This window comes from Haliotis rufescens, unplaced genomic scaffold (assembly GCF_023055435.1).
Source record: "Haliotis rufescens isolate VD_foot unplaced genomic scaffold, xgHalRufe1.0.p SCAF_62, whole genome shotgun sequence".
In the NCBI taxonomy this organism is placed as follows: Eukaryota; Metazoa; Mollusca; class Gastropoda; order Lepetellida; family Haliotidae; genus Haliotis; species Haliotis rufescens.
Window position 1 is genome coordinate 721,394 of NW_025964353.1, and position 22,751 is coordinate 744,144.

General features: G+C 39.4%; 1 protein-coding gene across 1 annotated transcript; it reads left to right on the plus strand.

The window, feature by feature from the left end:
• Positions 1-24: 24 nt before the first annotated feature.
• LOC124114006 (dynactin subunit 4-like) lies at positions 25-21,113 on the plus strand. The gene is made up of 14 exons (XM_046474520.2): positions 25-161; positions 318-388; positions 952-1,130; positions 3,224-3,267; positions 4,443-4,544; positions 4,684-4,751; positions 5,596-5,705; positions 6,117-6,226; positions 6,688-6,761; positions 7,569-7,623; positions 9,002-9,109; positions 10,459-10,559; positions 12,698-12,776; positions 18,300-21,113. The coding sequence occupies exons 1-14, from the start codon at positions 33-35 to the stop codon at positions 18,426-18,428; spliced, it is 1,359 nt and encodes a 452-aa protein (XP_046330476.1). The 5' UTR covers positions 25-32; the 3' UTR covers positions 18,429-21,113.
• The last annotated feature ends 1,638 nt before the right edge of the window (positions 21,114-22,751 follow it).

Here is a 22,751-nt window from a genome sequence, read left to right on the forward strand (position 1 = left end):
ATGAGTTACATACAATGACTCATATTTCCAAGATGGCGACCTTTCTGGCCGTCAACTTGGTGAAGTATCTCTGCACTTGTGGAAAGCGCCAGCCTATATGTAGATTATATTTGTGTCGCCATTGCTTGAAACTGCGGTGCGGAGAGTGTGTTCAACATGAAGTAAGTGGTTTGGTTCTGTTGCAATGTCTTTATTTCGGTAAAACGCTCTTTTTGTTTTAGACGCCCATTTTTCGCGCACCTAGAACACCGGAGCGAATAATTTATTATCATTTTTAACAGCAATGATGTTTTCACGTATCTTTGAATACTCCACAGGTTGACACGCCATATTGCCCGAACTGTTTGGAAAATCTACCCTCTGCTGAAGCCAAAATGAGGAAAAACAGGTACGATTAACTTGCGAATGAGGATGCCTGTCTCGGTTGTGATGCTGTCCAACCAGCGGTAATCACAGAACGGTGTATGATGTGTCAGTCGAGGCATAATATATACGTGAGAACGGAGTATATATCATACACAATCTGATCGGTGTATCACAAAAACTGATTTGCAACATTTCTTTTCGGAGCAAATTAGTGATGACCCCAGTTTCTTTGATATCATTTTACCCTGTAATTCATAACATATCAAACTTAGACAGCTGTCAAATGTTTAGTCTAAACCTCCACCTCTAATAAGACCAACAGTTTTACAACTGGAATAGCCTGTGTTCAAGTATGTGCATGCTTGTCATTTGGTACGGGATAACCAATGACTTCACGATGATCACCCTAATTTGCATAAGGATCTGCTACTACAGTCATGTCTTACTGGGGACGTAATGGAGTCTTACGTTTATTTATAATATTTTTAGTCAACAATTCATTTGAGAAAACATAGGCCCACCTCAAACTAAACATTTCCCCTATGCAACACATGTACTTGTAGTTTCCTTCCTGTCAAATTTTAGATGCAGCAACTGTTTTGACTGTCCAAGTTGCGGCCACACGTTGATGACTCGTGCCACCAGTCTCATGGTAGCAAACCCTGATGATGCCAACAAGTCAACTCCCAAAAAAATGTACTACATGGCCTGTGGATTCTGTCGCTGGACTACACGGGATGTGGGGATGGCGGACCAGCTCTCTTGTAGGTTTACATGGCCAAGCCTCCATTAATCATTGATTATTATGTACAGACAATTTTACAAATCTCCTTTACAGTGATTCCTCGGCATAACGCTCCTCAGTGTACCTCTAGCCCAGATGCAGCGCTGGGTAACCCGTGGCTCCCAAAACTTCATGAAGAATTTCCCTAAAAAGCCTGTAAATATAGTAACAAATAAATTGATGAGATTTAATTCCTAATCGCAGTACACATGTGTATTTGTTAAGCAAGTATGTTCGTGATACATTGTATCCATTCTGCCTTTTGCCCCGGTTGTGTAAAACATAATGTTTTGTCGGATCTTAGGTTTTCGACGTCATATGTTTTCGGACAGCCATGTCTATCATGATTACTCACACTATAATTTGTAGCTTCACACAGACATTTGAAACACTCTGATGAGGGCTTGCTTTTAGGAGAAAATTGTCTATGATGATTTACCGTTGTTCATGTGATTAGAGAGAAAACTACAAATGTAGTTTGGAAACAGACCATGTTCCTTCTGAGTAACCAGAATATAACAATTGTTTGCTTCCATATTGAACATCCAGTCATAAAATAATACTATGATTCATTTACACTAATACTAATTAATATTGAGTATTGAGTATTATTATCTAATTTCCACATACATTTTGAATAATCATCTACGGTCAAGGTTACATAGACCTACATTCATGTCACTTGTCACTGTTGAAATAATAATGTTCCATTCACTACCATCATTGCGTAATGTGCTGATCATCAGCAATGAATATCTGTATAGCGCTCCTTCCTAGAACGCGAGGTCAGGATCTTGGACCCCGATGGCAGCGGCATATCAAGGAATCACTGTATTTTCTAATTTGGTTTTAGCATTTCCCACTCCTTATGATCATGTTAATAATAAAGTTTTAGACTTTTCCTATCTCACACTATGCATCTCTTCTTTCTTCTTCAATCATATGCGGAAACATGCTTAAACAAAGTTTCCAGCTTCCAAAAACTATTCACTCGAACACATCCCAGCATCACCATGGTCACCACCCAAACAAATGGTGTCATGCACTGTAGTGCTCCCAAATTTCCGGCTTCGGGCTGACTGACACAGGTTCTTCATATACACTTGTATTCAAAATCCATCTTCCAACACAATACACCTCCTGCACTCACACAGGTTGTCACTCAACTGCCTGCCTAGAGCAAACCAAGATGGCCGCCATAAAGTCATTCTCAAATCATAGACAGCAGTTTAGTATTCGAGGGTAAGTTTCGTATCCACACATTAACAGCTTCCGCCACCAGTCATGCTCATTGTCGACTGACCCTATACAGAAGACTTGGTTTATTTGCAAGAAATTGGTCCATCATGGATGATCCTCCAACTCGCACCTTCTACAGACCGGGTATAGACTGCCCTTGACTATGACTCCACCCACAATGTCCACTCCGTTTACCCGAACGATTCGGGACAGCCAGCTCTTGATCCTCGAACGTACTATAGCCTCAACATGTATGCCCTTCCTTGGACCGGCGTTCTACCATGACTCCATTGATCAATTTTAGTAGTGCCCGTTTTACCAATTTGGAAATTTTTCTCATAAATAGAAAATTTATATACTTATCCTATCTCACACGCTATATGCGGGACCGACTATCTCTGCATCACAGGTAGATCCCCTAGCCTGTTCGCTCTGGCAGGGGTAAGCACGTGATCAGGTCATGGAGGTCGCTATGCATGGGGCCCATTTGTTTGGGTGATGACCATGGTGAAGCAGGGAATGGGATGTGTTTGGGTGAATTATTTTTTTTAAGCTGGAAACTTTGTTGCACTTTTCCACATGGAATCGAAGAAGAATGAAGAGATGCATTGCGTGAGATAAGTATATAAATATACAATTTATTGGAAAATTATTCCAGCAATATCATGGTTCATCAATTTATTTTAATGAGTATATTGTTTTTCAATGTATGACCCAAACCAACCTTATCTTTATTTTCATATCATATCAGAACATTTATTCATGCATTTGTTGCTGTTATTGCCAGTGTAGATCTGATACGTTTATTTATGGACCAGTGACTATTTGTTGCAGCCAGTGGAGGATGGCAGGACCAGGAGAATGAGCAAGTCAAGCGGGTAAGGCTACACTCCTCTTGGTCCTAGGCCCCACTTCCGCAGTGAATGTAAAGTACCCCTGCATGACAGCATTTCATTTCCACATTATTTCCTTTGTACGATTAGGGAACAAAACTTACACCTGTATATTTTTCCGGTTATTTCCTCAGTGCCAATATTTCTTTTTGTTTGTTTGTTGTTTAAAGCCGCACTTAGCAATGTTCCAGCTATATGACGGCCATCTGTAAATAATCGAGTGTGGACCAGACAACCCATTGATTGACATTATGAGCATCGATCCACGCAATTGAGACATGCATCAACCAAGTCAGCGAGCATGACCACCTGATCCTGATAGTCACCTGTTACGGGAAGCATGGGTTCCTGAAGACCAATTCTACCCAAAGTCTTCACGGGTCTTTTACAGCTGAACATGATCATGATATGTTCACAAGTGACATAAATCATGCAGTTATTATTATTTCCATTAACAACTGATTAAGGCCAAAGAGTTTTCTAAAGTTTGAGGACCATGCTAGGGTAATGAATTCCTGATTCTAGGTTTTAGAGAGTTGAAACATGAATGATATTCATCACTCTGTTTTCATACAATAAGTGAACTTGAGACAGGCCTAATTGCAACCTGCTGTTGCTTGCCATAGGTGTGTTTGTTGTGGGTTTGACCATAGTTTTGATCTTGGTTTGTCTGCACCATACTCACTGTGTATTTCTCTGAAGTGGTCAATGTCTATAGCATGCATTGGAGACTCCTACAATATTAAGCTGACATGCCCTGATTTTGCCATGTCAACAAATACTGTTCAAAGAGGTTTGTGAACCAAACTCACATACACTCACTGTATAAAGGCTTAAGTGTCAACAGTGGGAGAATATTGATATTCCAACAAATCATGTTGTATGCACTAATGTGCCATACATCTTTCAGATAAACTCCCTGTTGGATTATCTTCCAATAATGTGCTATACATCTTTCAGATAAACTCCCTGTTGGATTATCTTCCAATAATGTGCCATACATCTTTCAGATAAACTCCCTGTTGGATTACCATCCAATAATGTGCCATACGTCTTTCAGATAAACTCCCTCTTGGATTACCATCCAATGACGTGCAATACGTCTTTCAGATAAACTCCCTCTTGGATTACCATCCAATAACGTGCCATACGTCTTTCAGATAAACTCCCTGTTGGATTACCATCGCCAGATGTCCCAGCGTGAGAAAGCAGAAAAAGAGCGCAAGAAATATGTTAAACGGAGGACTCACCTTTACTATTCAGTAAGAAGTATTCATTTCTACAACATGTACAAGGCTAGCAATGTGTAATTATGTTACTTTTTAAACTGATCCCATCTCACACATGTTGAACATACCCCCTTTGTAGTGGAAGATAATTTTCTTGATTTTGCTTCTCTAGGATAAGTACGGGCTGACATCTGTAGCTGCTGCCAAGAGAAAGTCCATTGCTGCCATGTCAAATATGAGGTTAGTACACAGGAAACATCTCACGTTTTACATTCGCCAGTATTTTAGTAAAGATTTTTTAGTAATGTGTCTTGTTTGTTTGTTTGTTTGTTTGTTGTTGTTGTTTCACTCTGAACTCAGCAATATTCCAGCTATATGACGGCAGTCTGTAAATAATCGAGTCTTGACCAGACAATCCTGTGATTAACATGAGCATCAATCAATTAGGATGCAATGGCATGCATCAACCAAGTCACCAAGTCTGACCACCCGCCTCTCCTGAAGATCAATTCTAATCCAGATCTTCACTGGTATCCTAATTCAGTCACCTTGTATGACAATTCTACCCCAGGTCAGTGTTAGAAATTGGCACTAGTTCTGTAGTCCTTGCCAAAATGCCCAGGTATCATAAGGACAAGTAGAAATGTGCCTTTTTTAAGGGTTTTGCTACATGTTATCACTATGAGGACTAGTAGAAGACCAAAACAGTTAGTTTCTATCGCTGCAGAATAGTAATGTGTCTTCAAAAACTCACATTCAGCATGTTTATTCAATTTAAGACACAAGAAATTATGTGATGCCTGAATAATGTGATGAGGTTAGGATTATCAGGCAAACTCTAAGTTAATAAGGTGCCAGTCTCAACATTATCTTTCCAGTGCTAGTCGATGTTCGTGACAAAATGTAGCATCATAAAGTGCACACAAACGCTGCTCTCTTCACAGTAGTCTTCCAACTCGTACATACCCTGTCTTGACATTAAGTGTAATCGGAACGTCAGTGTTACTTTAGTTAGGCTTGAACATGGAAGTAATGAAATTCACATTAAGGATTGAAATACAAATTTGAGACCTGATAATTTCAGTATTAAGGATGGGGATGAACCTCCTGCCCCGGTCGAGCCTGGGGAGACTGTCACAGACTTTGACTCTCTCCCTGATGAGATTTTCACTGAGGCTGTGGATTTATCGAAAGGTAATGAAGCCTGACAACAACAGAAAATATCTGTCCCTGCCATGATGGTGGAGGCCTTGTGCTTTTAGCCCCAAAATCTGAAAAGGGGGCATTTTAACATTGTGCTGTATGGGTGTACCTCTGGAATATTTGAAATTTGAGCACACCGGGGCCATGTCAGAAAATTCCTAGTGTGAACCCTGACTCTGTATAGTATTCAAGTCAACCTTGTTAATGACATACAATCAGCCAAGTGACCGTGTCAGACCAACAAAGACATTAAGAGTGCAAGGGCCTTTTTCTATTTATATATTTATGTCATAGACAAGTAAATATTTTTCTGAATTTTTTGGTAACATGTTGGGAGTATTTGCCTTTGTTGTACATGTTTCACCTCTGTCTATCATTTAACGTATTTGTGTGATGATTCAGCATCGAGCATGAAGCAGAGACTGGCCACGCCCGAGTTCCAGCCTCCAGGTGCCTTGAAGCTCTATCCGCAGCACAAGCACCTGTTGATCAGGAAATCTCTCAGGTGCAAGGTGAGGAGGAACTGACAGAAGCCTTTGAAAAGCCTTCTACATCTTTGATGTAAAAATACAAGAGTGACCTCCCCTCAAATTGTCTCCCTTTATCATAAGTGTCTGGCCCGTTCACAAACTGTTGACTTCCGTATTACATTACTTCCACATTGACAGGGCAAAATAATGACAGATGGTCATTTATAGAGTTAATATCGCTTCATGGTATTTGTTATTCTCTTGAAAATATTTCGTATTAAACTGTAAAATCTTTTATTCAACTCTTCAATCGAGACTGTTTGTTTCGCAAAGTACCATTTTAGTTACTTGACCAGCGTGTATCCTTTTGCTTCCAACAGCAGTCTTGAAGTTTTCAAGAATATTTTTTGTTTAAGTTGACACATGAAATATCCTCTATTTCTTCCATGTTATTTAATGTTAGAAGCCAGTATTTAACGCCTCTTCTGTATGGTATTCTTCAGGAGTGTGAACATAACCTGAGCAAGCCTGACTTTAACCCAGTCTCCATCAAGTTCAAGATCCAGCTTATAGCACTGTAAGTTGCATGTACATTGACTTTACATACAACGAAACGTGAAGTAACGTGTTGGTGTCACAGGATCACACATCTAATTGTGACATGTGTTAAGGCATCTTCCCGAGGCAAATGAGTTAACTGTTTCAGTCCAGTTTCAGCCCACCCTTGCCGAACTAGGATGGTATTATGGAGTTATGTTTTGGCTGGACCAACGAGTCTATGCATAGTCCAATCACAATAGCGCAACGAAATCGAAATCCGGTTCGTAAACTGTCATGCAGATTTCGGTCCATTACAGAATTTGTAAAGCATGTGCACCGCCAACTCGTTGTCAACAGATATTTTCCAAGTCTTTTCATGTTTTTAATCAAGGTGCTCACGTGATTTGATGCACATCGCCATGTAAGACCCGTTTTATCACAATATAGTTTTTGATTATCGATCAGATCGTCTTGACCAGGGGCCACCATTTTGTTTGAAGCAAATGCAATTGATACGAGAGGTGGAATCTGATTGGTCCATAAGAGAGGCATAGTAAGGACATAACTCGTAATTGTCACTGGTGGTGCTATGATCGAGCCCAGGAATTCCAGCCTAGTTCAGCAAGGGGGGATACTGGACTTTTAAAGTCAGTTAACTCACTTGCCTCGGGAAGATGATGTGAAAGGTGAAGAGTGATACGTTGGAAGTCATGTTCCATTTCACATTTCCATTATTACTGTAGTAATAGAGTTTTGCGGTTCTTAAACATTTCTGAGTTTAATGTGTGAAAATCTTTTGCACTATATTTTGTAAAGATATTGATAACTTCTTATTTTCCTACAGGAACCATGTCCCAGAGATCCGCATCCTGTCACCAGCTGTCTTCCTGCCACAGAAGGTGAGTGTTACACCATTTTCCTTGTAGCATCTTTGAGAGGCATTTAGAAGTTGGAGTACTAAGTAAGGATAAGATTTATGGATGAACAATTTCTTTATTACAATTAGGATGATGTTTTGGTTGAGGTTCTGACACCTTGCATGATAACGGTGTTAGAACCTTCACCGAAACGTCGCTCCTAATTGTAATAGAGAAGTCGTTCATACATAAATCTTATCCTTACTTATTTTCCTTGTAGCATACATTAATTTAGAAAATGGTTGCCCCACAACAAATTCCCTCTTCTTCATTTTAGCTCACCTTACTGAAAGTCAAGTGATCTGATGTCATGGTCTATTTGTCCATTGTCTGTTGTAATCTCTGAAACAATCATCCCAATGAGTCTGAAACTTCACCACTTGTTCCCACCGATGATCATGCCTACTTTGTTACCATGGGACCCGAAAAGATCCGGGGTAGAATAGGTCTTCAGCAGCCCATGCTTGCTCTAAAAGGCAACTATGCCTGTCTTTACAGGCAACTGACGGGATCGGGTGGTCAGGTTTGCTGACTTGGTGGTGCATGTCATCGATCCCAATTGCGTGAATCGATGATCATGATGTCAATCACTTGATTGTCTGGTCCAGACTTGATTATTTACAGACCGGCGTTATAAAGCTGGAATATTGCTGAGTGCGGCGTTAAACAACAAACAAATAAACAATTGTTACCATGGCCAGAGCTCCAGATAACTTTTTGAGCAATCAAGTTTTTACTCTAGAGTTTCTATAATAATTGGGTCATTACATTTTTCTTTAGGTAACCAATATGTTTCCACTCATCTAGTCATCACTCTATTCGTTTTTTCCCCATAATTGTGAACATTTTAAGATTTAAAAAAAAATGAAATAATGTTTCAGATGTATGTAACTGTTCTAAATATGGCCTTGACTCGGAAAGTAAATTAGCTCATAATTGTGTTTCGGAAATTAGCTCCTTTGTACGCATGCTGAAAAAGCTTCATTGGGTATTTACGTGAGTTGTTTTTATACATTTGAGTTTTTCATTTAATGCATGCGTTTCTGTACGCAAGTTAATTGAAAGTAATTAGGTTTTGCATATTTTGGGGGAGGGTATCTTACACAAATACGCAGCTTATCTGTAACTCTGCATGGCACTATGTGATTATTATCCACTTGAAATGCTCAGAGCATTAGGTGCAGATGACATTCAGCTGTCCTTGCCAAATTGTTGCCCTGTGTGGTCACACTTGAATTGGTATAATAATACACCAGGCATTCCAGAAGGAAGACAACAATCTTATCAACTTATGAAACAGTCACGGTCCCAGTTGCTGATTGTGTTTGCACTTGTTGACACATTGTTTCCTTCCCGACAGGAGACCTTGGTCACGCTGACACTGAGCAACCCGTCAGTGTACAATACCACGGTGCACTTTCTGTCCCTGGATGATGAGAACGAGACTGGCGACGAGGTCAATGCCAAAGTAGGTCATATAACAGATCAAAACTATAGTGTTTGTGCTAAAGTACTGTCGGAAATGCTACAAAACTGCATTTTGCCTGTTAAAAAAGGGTATAATTTTTCACAGACAATACTTTTGGATTCCAAAACCACAACCTTCCAATCCTCATCCTGTTTCATAGCTCTTAACTATTCCATCAAGTTTCCAAGTAAATATAATGCTACCCCATCAACGTACATGTCAATTAAGTACAATAACAGCAATATCTTGAGACCACCCCTAACTCGGTGACATTTGTACCTGTGAGAATGCACGGAACGGTGTGAGGTCATAACCCCAGGTTATAGGCCATTTCATACATGCATGACAACACCCGAATATTTTCTAAGTTGATCATCATTTCACCCATAAAAGTACATTTTGAAGGTAATCACATTGTCAGTTAGGACAGGCTAGATTAGGGCAATTTGCATTATTTTGATATATGCTCTTTTTATAGTCCTATGATTTGTTTTTATTAAATGAAACCAGAAAAGCAGTTTTCTAGCATTTCCGACAGTACTTTAAGTGTAACCAAGGGAGTTTAAAAGTTTGCAGCTTTTATTTTGGTCTGTAGATTGTGAACAGGAGGAGCAGCACAAACAGGGGGAGAAAGTAACATTAGCCAAATGATAAGGCTAGTGATAAGTTCTCTCCCTGCCTTTATTAAGGCATGTATTCATAAATATTCACCAAATGTGAATGTTGGTCAAGAAGTTTCAAAAATACCCCAAAGCTGTAAATGTGGCAACATTGAAATCACAAATGTGGGACGTTTTGTAACAGTTTTGAAGTAAGATAAGAATAAAGCCACTTGGTGGTAACACTTGAATGATTGTTTGTTTTGTTAGTTTTGTCATTAAGTGGTACATATTTGAAACATATCTTCATAACGTACATACTTCTCTATATGTTTCTATTGTTCGCGTTTCTTTTGGCGGTCATTATAGAATGACATGTCTTATATTTGAACTAATAAACTTCAAGCTAGCACTCATGTCAATTGACCAATGGCTGATCAGGAAAGCAATATCACATTGGAGATAACATTTTATTGCACACGAGCAGTATTTCTTGTTGGTGTAAGGATAACAAAATATGGGTTAATAACTTAAATCCTAAAGCTAGAGGGTACATTATCATGATGATGGTTTACGTCATGAAATGGGTGAACTGAAAGTTTCTGTGAACAGTAATTGCTGATGGTCAACCGTGCTCTGCATGCATTCAGATGTGTTTTGGAGGTGAGAGATTCGGAGCCTAGTAACGAATTCTATTGTGTATCTGGAATGCTATGTATGTACTGACATACTGTCCATGTAACTCCTCAGTGTGTGCTGCCAAAGGGAGAGTTAGTGATCGCACGTCGTGACGATGCTGCCATGTACGATGATCAGAACCAGCTGCAGCAAGAGTTCAAGGATGACCCTGGGTGAGTCTCAACTATAGGGAGAAGCTGTTACAAAGATTCAATGTTTTACATTAGGCTTAAAAAAATAGAATAACTTGTTCTCAGGCAGTGACATTTGAAAATATAGTGCGGGCGGATGGTGTTTTTTTTTGTTGCTTGTTCAAACTAGTATGAAACCAAATAAACAGTTGTGTTCCAAGAACCTGGGAAAGAGCCTCCCTTCATAAACAAGCATACAAACTCCTATTGCTACCTTACCATACCACGCGATGCGCCATAATGCAGTGCACATGGTAAGGTTAGTAACTGTGTGCTTTATTGGATTGCATTGTTTTTAAGTATTAGGATTTTAATTTTGAAAATGGAAATAAACACAAAATGTGCGGCAGGTTTTATGATGATGTGGGTTGCACCTGAGAACCAAGACTATTACTTTTTTTAGCCTTACAATAACCTGGTATGAGCATCGCCAGAACACAATGGTAGTGTTTGCACAAACTTTGTGCAGTAAGTTTTAATTCATTCATCATTACTTTAATTCGGGAATAAGGCCTCAGGCTCTTGTACAATTGATAACAAATATTCTTTGAACAATGGGTACAACATATCAAACTAGAGACAGGTATGAAGATCAAAGAATTGACAGATCTTTGATTTAAAAATTTATATTCTGTATAACCAACCCCACAGATGTTAAGGTTACTTAGTGTGTATGCTTCAGTCCCTCAGCATAAGGGTCGGTCGGGTAGCCTAGTGGGTAAAGCGTTCGCTCGTCACGCCGAAGACCCGGGTTCGATTCCTGACATGGGTACAATGTGTGAAGCCCATTTGTGGTGTCCCCCGCCGTGATATTGCTGGAATATTGCTAAAAGTGGCTAAAACAATACTCACCCACTCACCCCTCATCATAAGAAGAGACCCGTGAAGATCCGGGGTAGAATATAGGTCTTCAGCAACCCATGCTTGTCGTAAGAGGCAACTAACGAGATCGGGTGGTCAGGTTCGCTGACTTGGTTGATGCATGTCATTGTATCCTAATTGCGTGGATTAGCTAGGTTTGGACAGATTCCTGCCTAATGATAAAAACAATTTCAAGCTGAATGTCGGGACAGTTTCCCTGTGTTGAAGAGGAGCTAGGCTCCGACCATTTGGCAGTTGTAGCAAGTTGGATTCAAATCACCAGCAACCCATGCCTGTTGAAATTAGTGATTAACAGGATCACGTGGTCAGGTTAGCTGGCTCTGTTGATGTATGTCATCCCATCCAACTGCGTAGATTGATGCTCATGATGTCTATCACAGGATTGTCTGGTCAAGACTCTATTATTTACAGGCTGCCATCATATAGCTGGAATATTGCTGAGTGCGTAGTTTAAAAACAAACAAACAAAACAAAATCATAAGAAGATCTATGTAATGCGTGACTAGTCTCCGTGATCTAGGGACTATTTCCAGTCTAGGCCTAGATGTTGTCAGTAACTTGTTTAAAACTGAAACAGTTTGGAATTTGAGGGTCTCCAGTGTATTTGTTATGACTGCCTGTTGACCCAAGCCTCGTCCCCCTTTTGATGTCAGGATGTCTGATTTATCTCCCCCTACAGTTTTTGCTTCATGATTATCCCTCATAGTTGTTGATGAATGGCCATGGTTGATGTGTTGCAATGGTTGATGTATGGCCATGGTTGATGTGTGGCAATGATTGATGTATGGCCATGATTGATGGTTGATGTGTGGCCATGATTGATGTATGGCCATGATTGATGGTTGATGTGTGGCCATGGTTGATGTATGGCATGGTTGATTGTATGGCCATGGTTGATGTAAGGTCATGGTTGATGTAGGGCCATGGTTGATGCATGGCCATGGTTGATGTGTGGCCATGGTTGATGTAGGGCCATGGTTCATGTAAGGTCATGGTTGATGTATGGCCAGTGTTGATGCATGGCCATGGTTGATGTAGGGCCATGGTTGATGTGTGGCCATGGTTGATGTAGGGCCATGGTTGATGTGTGGCCATGATTGATGTTGGGCCATGGTTGACGTAAGGCCATGGTTGATGTGTGTCCATTGTTGATGTATGGCCATGGCTCTAGTAGATGATAGTTTTACTATTAAGATGGAAACAAAGTAACTACTATTTGAGTGAACTTTTATTTTCAGTGTGATAGCATTCCGGAAGTCCAACAAGATTGGCATCTTCATGAGAGTGAAGCCCAACTTGAAAGAGGGGGATGTCAAGGTAAGTGATGATTATGGTTTATTGCTATAGTTTATTCATTCATATACTCTCGCAACTTAATGACGTCATATAATGGACGACATAATTTATAGATAGGGAAGTGTCAAGTGAGTTGTTCCCCACCTGTTTATAAAATGGACTTGTCAGACATTGCCGAGGTCGGATTCTATTTAGGGAGTCGTCATATTTTTTTTTTTAAATATACGACTCGTGGTCGTTTATCGTGCAATAAACAACTCCCACTCGTTTATTTCTTCAGCAGTGCCTAAATAAAGTAAATATAGTCCTTGTCATGTCTCTAGTGTTAAAACTTGAAGATATAAAGGGTCCTGGATTCAAATATAGGAACAAAGCTCTATGTTAACACTGAAGCATCAGTTGTTTGATAGTGGTTCAAGATATTTCAAAGCATAAAATGTTCTTCATGAGGTATTTCGTTTAGCAGATGTAATTTCTTTGGGATAGGCATATCTCCATTGCCACTAAATTGGCTAGAGCTCGGTATAAAACAGTTACACATATATTTCACAAATGCTCCCCAAAATTCTGTCCTTTGATTCTCCTCATTCTGTTGAACAAACAACTGACTGAACTGTTCCACTGGCTGGTGGACTTGGTGCTTCTGATTCAGGTAAAAATGGATGTCTAGTTCATTTCTGGGGTCTTTTTGACAGTGGTCAAACTCAGGATGTGATGAGAAAATTCTTATTAATAGTCTTGCAAACCATGTGTGAGTCCCAGCATATTTAAGTCATTAGAATTATTGATTTATTTTGCTGGCTTAAAGGTTATGTCAACGAGTTCAACAGCTGGCTACCTCTACCACAATGCTAGTAATATTGCCTGTCTCTGGGCTGAGACAAAGCTTGTTAGAAGAGAAAATAGGAATTAGGGCTGTGCAAGTTATTCTGTTCATACCATTATAACTACTGAAATAATGTAACAAATGTTATATTTGGGGTAAAACTTTCTTAGTAAAGTACATATTCCAGTACTTTGGGGGGTTGAGTCCCATGTTTTTTAGAATTTTCTTAACTTTAACATTTATGCGAGCAAAATCGCCCCCCCCCCCCCCCCCCCCCCCCCATATGCAAATAAATATTGAAAAGGGATGCAAAAATAATTCAGAGTGCATGCAGATAAATTTCATATACATGTTAAGAACAAAAGCCACTACCAGGTATTTCATAATTGGTGCCACTTTAAGTTAATTTACATACATCATTTAAAAACTACAGTATACAGTCAAATCCTTCATAATCTTCTTGTGTGAGCACTTGTAGTTTCAGTTGGAGAACGCGATCTATTTTTAACTGACTTATAGAGTACTCTATGCAATTTTTTTACATTTTTCTTGGACCCCAGTTTTGTTTCTTAAAGTGGGTCCCCTACGATTAAAGAATTTATTTCCCCTGCTCCCCAAAATAAATAATCCAGGTAAATCACTGACTTACCTATTTGAACTTACTTGTTATTTTAACAGATAAAAACAGTATTGATGTTTACTTGCTAGACTGTAGTCAACACTATAAACATGTACATAATTCAAGTTTTGTAAACTGGTACATACCAGGGTAGTGACAGGGTTGTGAACTCTCCTCGGAAACGCAGAAAATTGCGTTTTTTAAAACAGTAGTCCTCGGAAAAAATTATCTTCCTCGGAAAAATATAATCAAAGATTTTAAAAAAATTCTCCAAAAATATTATTTTGTTTCCCGCAAACTGTCACAGATTGTCCTGTTTTTGATCAGAGCTTCCAGCATCATATATGCCTTTACTATTATTCATGACACATAGGGTTGAAGTTTATGGTAGGATTGCTCCCAGACCTGGCGGGTAGCCAGGTGCGCGAAGCTATGCTCGATTTTTTAAAAGTACTGATTTAACTTTGAAATTTTATTGTATCCGCCATCTTTGTTTATTTGACTTGACTTTTCTTGTAGTTATGTTTACTGTATAAAACTGAAGGGTTTTTAGCTATGTTCCCCAAGCAGATAGCTATTTCCATTCAAGCTAGACTTACATCTAGTCTCTGGAATGAACATACAAGGGGCGTTCAATAAGTTTTGCAACTTGGGCATTTGTGTTTACACAAACAATGTCAACTCAACTTGTGGCAGGTGTGACACTGGTCATAACATCAGGTTGACACGTGTCATAACAAGTTCCAGACACAACAATAAGTTAGATGTGATGGCTTTATTCACCTAAGGGTGGTCACAATCATGGATTCTCTCAAACATGAACAATGTGCTGCAAATAAAGTTCCTTACCAAGGAGGGATGCAAAGCAAAAGAAATCCATGATCGCATGTGTAAAGTGATGGGTAAGGATGCGCCTGACTATTCCACAGTTTGCCGTCAGGCAGGCCTTCAGATGCCACCCAACCGGAAACCTTAGAAAAAAGAAGATTATCTACTTGGAAAGTTTATATTAACATTAGAATTGAATGTCTTGTACATAGTGGTTACAATCAGACTGATCACATTTTGCCAGCTCATACCTCACAGTTGTTACGATGTCATTTTGACAGGACCCAACTTGTAATCATTTCCCTGTACATAGTTGTGTGATTAGTGACACTGCTGCAGAAGGAAGTGCCTTGTGTTCTGCACCAATGAGGAGCTAGGTCAAGCCATTCACTGGTTAGTGGGGAAACCCCATACATATCTGTCATTTAAGATAAGTGAACTTTGTTTATGGCTGAGCATTAGGATTGATAAACATCATTACATTGAGCTTATCAACATAGGGGTGTTTCAAGTATATTTGTTGTTTAACGCTGCACTCAACAATATTCCAGCTATATGATGGCAGCCTGTAAATAATAGAGTCTTGACCAGACAATCCTGTGATAGACATTATGAGCATCAATCTACGCAGTTGGATGGGATGACATCCATCAACAGAGCCAGCACACCTGACCACGTGATCCTGTTAATCACTAATTTCAACAGGCATGGGTTGCTGGTGATTTGAATCCAACTTGCTACAACTGCCAAATGGCCGGAGCCTAGCTCCTCTTCAACACAGGAAACTGTCCTGACATTCAGCTTGAAATTGATTTCTGTGATTTGGATCTGTCCACACCTAGCTTATCCTGATTTTTGTCTATAAAAATTACCAGGCCAAACAAAAAGGGACACAATTTTACTACATTAATTTATAATCAGTTATTGTCAGTTTGAAATCCAGACTGAAACTGTGTCACCAAGGACCAATTCATCATGCTGTTGACAATCCCTAATCTGGATTGACTAATCACATTGCTGTCTAACCTGGACCCTGTCGGTCCCTCACAAGCCTGGTGCAGCATGTTGAGACTGGTTCCATTGTAGTTTCAAAGTCCAAATCCTAATAAACATTAAGTTTATTATTATGATCATGATGTTATACCATGTCATGTGATTGACTTTCTTTGATTTTTTTATCCTCCAAATGTAGTGTGTATATAGTAGGGTTGGGATAATAAACCAACTGTGTGATCCGATACATATCACGATCCCTTGCTCACGATCCAATATGTTTTATTATCCCCCGCCGCGCGAAAGCGCGAAGCGGGGGATATAGTATTCACGACCGTCCGTACGTCCCGTACGTCCGTACGTCCCACCTGTTTGTTGCCGCGATATCTCAAGAACTAAACACTGGATTGTCTTCATATTTGGAACTATGGTGTATATACAGACTCCGCAGACACCAGTCGGTTTTGGTGACCTTGATCCCATTTTCAAGGTCACAGCAGGCAAATCTGCTTTTGGAGTTGGAAAACGGTGTTGCCGCGATATCTCAAGAACTAAACACTGGATTGTCTTCATATTTGGAACTATGGTGTATATACAGACTCCGCAGACACCAGTCGGTTTTGGTGACCTTGATCCCATTTTCAAGGTCACAGCAGGCAAATCTGCTTTTGGAGTTGGAAAACGGTGTTGCCGCGATATCTCAAGAACTAAACACTGGATTGTCTTCATATTTGGAACTATGGTGTATATACAGACACCGCAGACACCAGTCGGTTTTGGTGACCTTGACCCCATTTTCAAGGTCACAGCAGGTAAATCTGCTTTTGGAGTTAGAAAACGGTGTTGCCGCGATATCTCAAGAACTAATCGCTGGATTGTCTTCATATTTGGAACTATAGTGTATATACAGACACCGCATCCACCTGTCAGATTTGGTGACCTTGACCCCATTTTCAAGGTCACAGCAGGCAAATCTGTTTTTGGAGTTGGAAAACGGTGTTGCCACAATATCTCAAGAACTAATCGCTGGATTGTCTTCATATTTGGTACTATGGTGTACAGGCGGGGGATATTTCGTCACTCTGTGACAAATACTTGTGATACTTGTATGTGCTCTTATCTGTGGTGCGTTAGTGACAATTAACAGTTGGCAGTGTCAAGTATGGCTCAATGGATGAAAATATTTACCTTTTCTCTACTTATTATCCCCCGCCCAACAAAGTTGGCGGGGGATATAGAAACAGCTCCGTCCGTCCGTCACGTTTCATTTCCGGAGCATAACCCAGAAACCGTTCAAAAAATTTTCATGAAACTTTGCAGGTCTGTCAAGTACATGCTGAACTGGTGCCTTTTGCTATTTAGAAATTTCAGTAAATTTTATTTTTTTATGTTTCATTGGCAACAAGATGGACTTAGGTTCTGTGAGGGTAGGGTTCGTTTCCGGAGCATAACTCATAAACCGTTCAATATTTTTTCATCAAACTTTGCAGGTTTGTCAGGTACATGCTGAACTGGTGCCTTTTGCTATTTAGAAATTTTAGAAATTTTTATTTTTTACGTTTCCATGGCAGCAAGATGGAGTTAGGTTCCAAACTCTTCTTTTTTTTACAATTTCCATGACAAGTTCCACCTCGGTTAAGAAAGGTTAGGGTTTGTTTAGATTTAATTATGTCATAAATTCTGCAACAGGGGCGGGGGATATAGCCACGTTAGTGGCAAACTCTTGTTAGTGTTTAGTGTAACAGCCATTAAAGTAAACATTTAGGTATGAATTAATATTTTCTACTTAGTGTGTGGCTGTATCATGAAGTAAAATATCACAATCCACTGAGGACCTTTTGCTGAGATTCACATATTTGATTTAAAGTAAATCTTGGGTTCATGACAATGTAGTCTAAATAAACGAAGCAAAACTATTTTCATAATCTATGCTACAAGCAGAGAGCATTGTAAGATTCTGACTATATCATTAGCAGTGTCTATGAATCACTATCAAATAGTTAAAATACCAGGTGTTCGCGGGTATCCTGCCCAAACATTGGCACCAGTCACAAACACATGAAAAGGCAAGGCAAGTGTTCACCTGTAAAGTCACAGGAACATATGGTACAACTACAAGTCAAAATAGGGAAATGCATCAGTCATCATTTTTGTCACTGATGTGTCACATTTGGAAATGTCCTCCACATTAAACGTCTACTATTAAACGTCCTGAAAGCTTTACAAAGGCCATGAATTATGTTACCCAAGAGTTGTACAGCATCTTGTATGTTGGCAGGTGCGTTTCCGGATGCAGCACGAGTACCGCAACACGACCACGGCACTGCAGAGTGAGGACAAGGAGCCCCAGATTGTATGGCTGGAACACACCATCTACATGGCAGTCGGCCAGATACAGAGCAAATAGAGGGAAGCAGACCCAGATTGTATTGCTGGAACACACCATCTACATGACAGTCGGCCAAATACAGAGCCAGGGGAAGAGTTGGCCAACTCACACTGATCAGGGCCCACTTGCACAAAGCGATCTTAACACTAAGATGATCGTAACTCACATTCTTTAACATTGGCTTACGATAGTCTTATAGCTAAGATTGCTTTGTGCAACTGGGTCCAGGAGTCTGGTTGACTGGGACACCTCATCCAGTCTACCATTAATAATTGAAGCAAACTATATATTCTGTCTTTGCGCACCAAAATTCGCGAAGTCTTCAGACTTCCTTGTCATCTGGTTGATGTGACAATATGTCACGGTTGACTGAAAGTCAGTTTGTTTCGTATAATTGTGTAACACCCTTGAGATTATGTCAACGGTTCAGTTTAACTCCATTAGATTATCAACACCCATAGTCACAAATGTTTGATGCAGGAATACTTAACAGAAGCTTGTTTGAGCTATGAGTGTCATCTACATCATATGCCAAGTCGCATGTAATGCTCTGTCAGCCTTGAACATGTCATACAAGTGCAATATGTGTGTCTGTGTTTTGTCAGTAACATCACTATCAGCCATCTCAGTGGAAGCAGCCTGTTCAGTGTAGAACCAACGAGTTACAACAAATTACAGTGTATCCTCAACAATGAGTGCATGTCGTAAGCCCCTAGACTTTGGCAAGACTTGCAGAATTCATTCACAACAGACGGATAATTCGTAAATTCTAAGCTCCAAAATATATATACTACTCAAAACAAGTTAAAGAACATCCACAATTGGAAGACTGTGTGTTGCAATATTCACCAGGCATGACAGTTTAACTATAGTCATGTGAAAAAATCAAGTGGTCTTTTCCTTCTCGGAGTAGTATATATTACTCAATGTCATTTTAAGAGGAAACTGAAGAAAAATCTATGATATGTCAACCTTTTAGAGAGGCTCACCTATTGTACCGATGACAATGTAATCACGTTTTGACACCATATCATATTGTTCTCAACACTGAAATAGTGTGACATCATATTGCTCTTTTGACCAATCAGCACTGAGATTGCAAAAATATATGTGCAAATATCAGAAAGTTATTACCCTTAATCTTTCTACCCTACATGGTGATAACTAAAAATATTGCTGGTTAACTCGGGAGTGGTTTATTATGATTTATCTGTGGTGCTTATTCATGGATATATTCAAACTAATATATCTTGAGTATCTACATTGGTAAAGGTCTAATATTCCCATTTATGTTTGGTCCCCTTCTTAATGTTGTAGGGTATAGCCACTTTGCCTCAAGTCTCCATGTTTTCTCTAGGTTTCCACTGAGTAGTATTTATTTCCTTGTATAGAAATGCATTTATTGGAAATGTTTTTATTTAAAAATGTATATTGATAACTGTTTGAAATGGAAGTGGTGAATGGAAAATTCTGTACAGTTCTGTGAATATATAGGCAATGATTGAATGATATAGTTAATGCACCAAGACTACATGGAGTAGTTGTCATGTTCCATTAGATGCAGTTGCAGTGGTGACAGATGGTATTTATTTCCTTATTGCTCATTGAACTGGATACAATAAATAAACACATGAATTGGTTCTATTTTTGATCAGGAAATAAAAATATTGTCATACCCCCACCCCCCAACCCCCTGTAGTTATTATTATCAACCAGAACTCAGTTTTCCTTCCTTCCCTGAAAGGAGGCTTGTGGAAATATCAGACCTCTGATCCTTATCATTGCATGTTGTCAACTACCACAATGTCAGCCCCTGTCCCTGTTCTGTCAGTGTCACAATATTATCAATTATGAGAAATAGATTAGATAGTAATCCAAGTAATCCAAGTAAAGGGAAAGTTTCTAACCATATTTTCATTTGTGTGAAGGATCTTGTAATAATGTCTGACGTATTGGGTGTACAGTTCCTGCATGGAACATTCTGTTATGAGCCGTTAATTCCCCTTTCTACAGTTCCTTCTATTCAATGAAAGACAAATTGCGATGTGTGGCTGTGGCTAAGTCAGTTGGTATATGAGGAGCTTAAAACAATATTTCCTCTCTATTGCAATAGTTGTATAGCTGTAACAGTAGCATGATGGCAATTTTTACCTTCCCACAGTTCCTTGCCATTTTTATCTAACATGGTGTCCAAGCTCAGGAAATGAGTTACAGGGGGTAGTTTTTCCGGTGGTGGTGAAGCCCATTTCTTGTGTCCCCTGCCACAATGCTACTGGACTGTTGCTAAAGTGGGGTTAAACTCACTCCCTTCGTTTCTCTATTCTCTGAAAAGTTTTGATACCAATATGCCTCTTCAACAAAGATGTTTTAGGGAAAATGAATGGTAAAATAAATCATTATTGCATGGAAATTAACTTTTTTCTCATACTTCTGTTTAGAACGGTCGGGGACCGTATTAATGTTAAGCATTGATATTTTAATTTGTCGTTGCTGTATTGCTACTGGGGTCCTCGGACAGTTTTCAATACATCTACAGCTAGATCGATTATTACACCTCTAGTTGTCATGTGTAAGAAATCCCATTGAGCATTGAAGGAATGTACCACTGTCAAAGTTGATTGTTAAAATGGTGACTCTATTTATCTTGTTTATCTCTTGCTTGATGCTGATGTTTCAAAGTGCTAATAAAGCCTTAAAAATGTTGTTTTGTTCTTGTTTCTGCAATGCTGTGTCATTCAAATGTTCAAGACCCGTTAAGATCCGGGGAAGACTTGGTCGCCACCAACCCATGCTTGACGTAAAAAGCGACCATGATTGTTGTAAGAGGAATCAGGTTGTCAGGCTCGCTGACTTGGTTGATGCATGTCATCATATCCCAATTGCATGAATCCATGCTCATGATGGAAATGGATTGTCTGGTCCAGACTTGATTATTTACAGACCGCTGTCATATAGGTGGAATATTGCTGAGTGCAGCGTTAAACAACAAACAAACAAAATCAAAGGTTCAATGTACGGTTTGAAGTGACTATGAAAGTATGGGCTCCATGGAGGTAGATTATCATTGTCTCTTGTGTTTGTGTGGGGTTCTGTCTACTCACTGAGTTTTTTGTTGTTTCTTGTTTCCTACCAGCAATATTTATTTAAGAGTCTGGACAAGACAATCCAGTTGTTGATATTGTAAGCATCCATCCACGCCATCGGGAACGATAACATCAGCTAATGTCAGCGAGTCTGACCAACCGATCCACATGGTTGGCTCGTACAGCTTGCATAGGTTGAAGAGGACCAATTCCAACCCCAAATAACCATGGGGTTCTACTCGGCAATGTCACATAACCTTGATCAGGCTCTGCAGGCTGTAGATGTTTGTTTGTTTGTTGCTGAACACCACACTCAGCAATATTCCAACTGTATGATGGCAGCCTGTTGATAAATGACTCTGGCCCAGACAATCCAGTAGTTTAGAAACTGAAGCCAATCAATTTTTGTTTATATCATAAAAAGAAGTTCACATCCCTAAAATCTCTCTCTTATGTTCATCACATTAAATGCCATTCAAAGACTTGTACATGCACTTTAGTATATGTCACATTAACTTATTTATATACTCTAGCTCCAGTATTGAAGCAAATATTTTTGGCTGTGAAGACTGTTTCAGTCCAAACAATAGGAACAGGGTCCTTCAAATTGCTTTAAGTTATCGAAGACCCATGACTAATTCTTCCATTCTTGCTCAACTTGCACTTCATATACAAGGTCGGAGTAGAAAGGAAGTGTTGATGTTAATTGTAGGAATGTATGCAAATACGAAGATGTCCGATTTTCGATCACAAATCACTTAATTTCGTTAATCCGACATACTCGTTAATCCGATACAATCATGTGCAACCAACGATGTCGGATTAACGAGACTTGACTGTATCAAAATAAGAAAAATCAAGATGAAATAGTTCTGAATTGGTTGTATTTTCTAGACCTGCTTAACAATTCTTATGAAAAATGATGGTACTTGCAATATGTAAAAAAAATACACTATATTCCTTTCAATCAGCCCCTTTGGGTATTCCATGTCAGCATAGGTTCCCAGTTCCTGAGATTACAGTAAGGATTGTGTGTCAAGATACCATTGCATTGTGGATCATTGTTTACGCTATCGACTACTGGATGGCTTCAACTCCATTGTATACATTTGTTGGGATATTGATAGAAATATGCTGACAATGGCTTGAAACAACAATTGCTCACTAAATCACTGGTGTCAATGGTGGAACACCTTGCTGGGAAGGGGTGTTTCTGTTTGTTTGTTGTTTAACGCTGCACTCAGCAATATTCCACTCA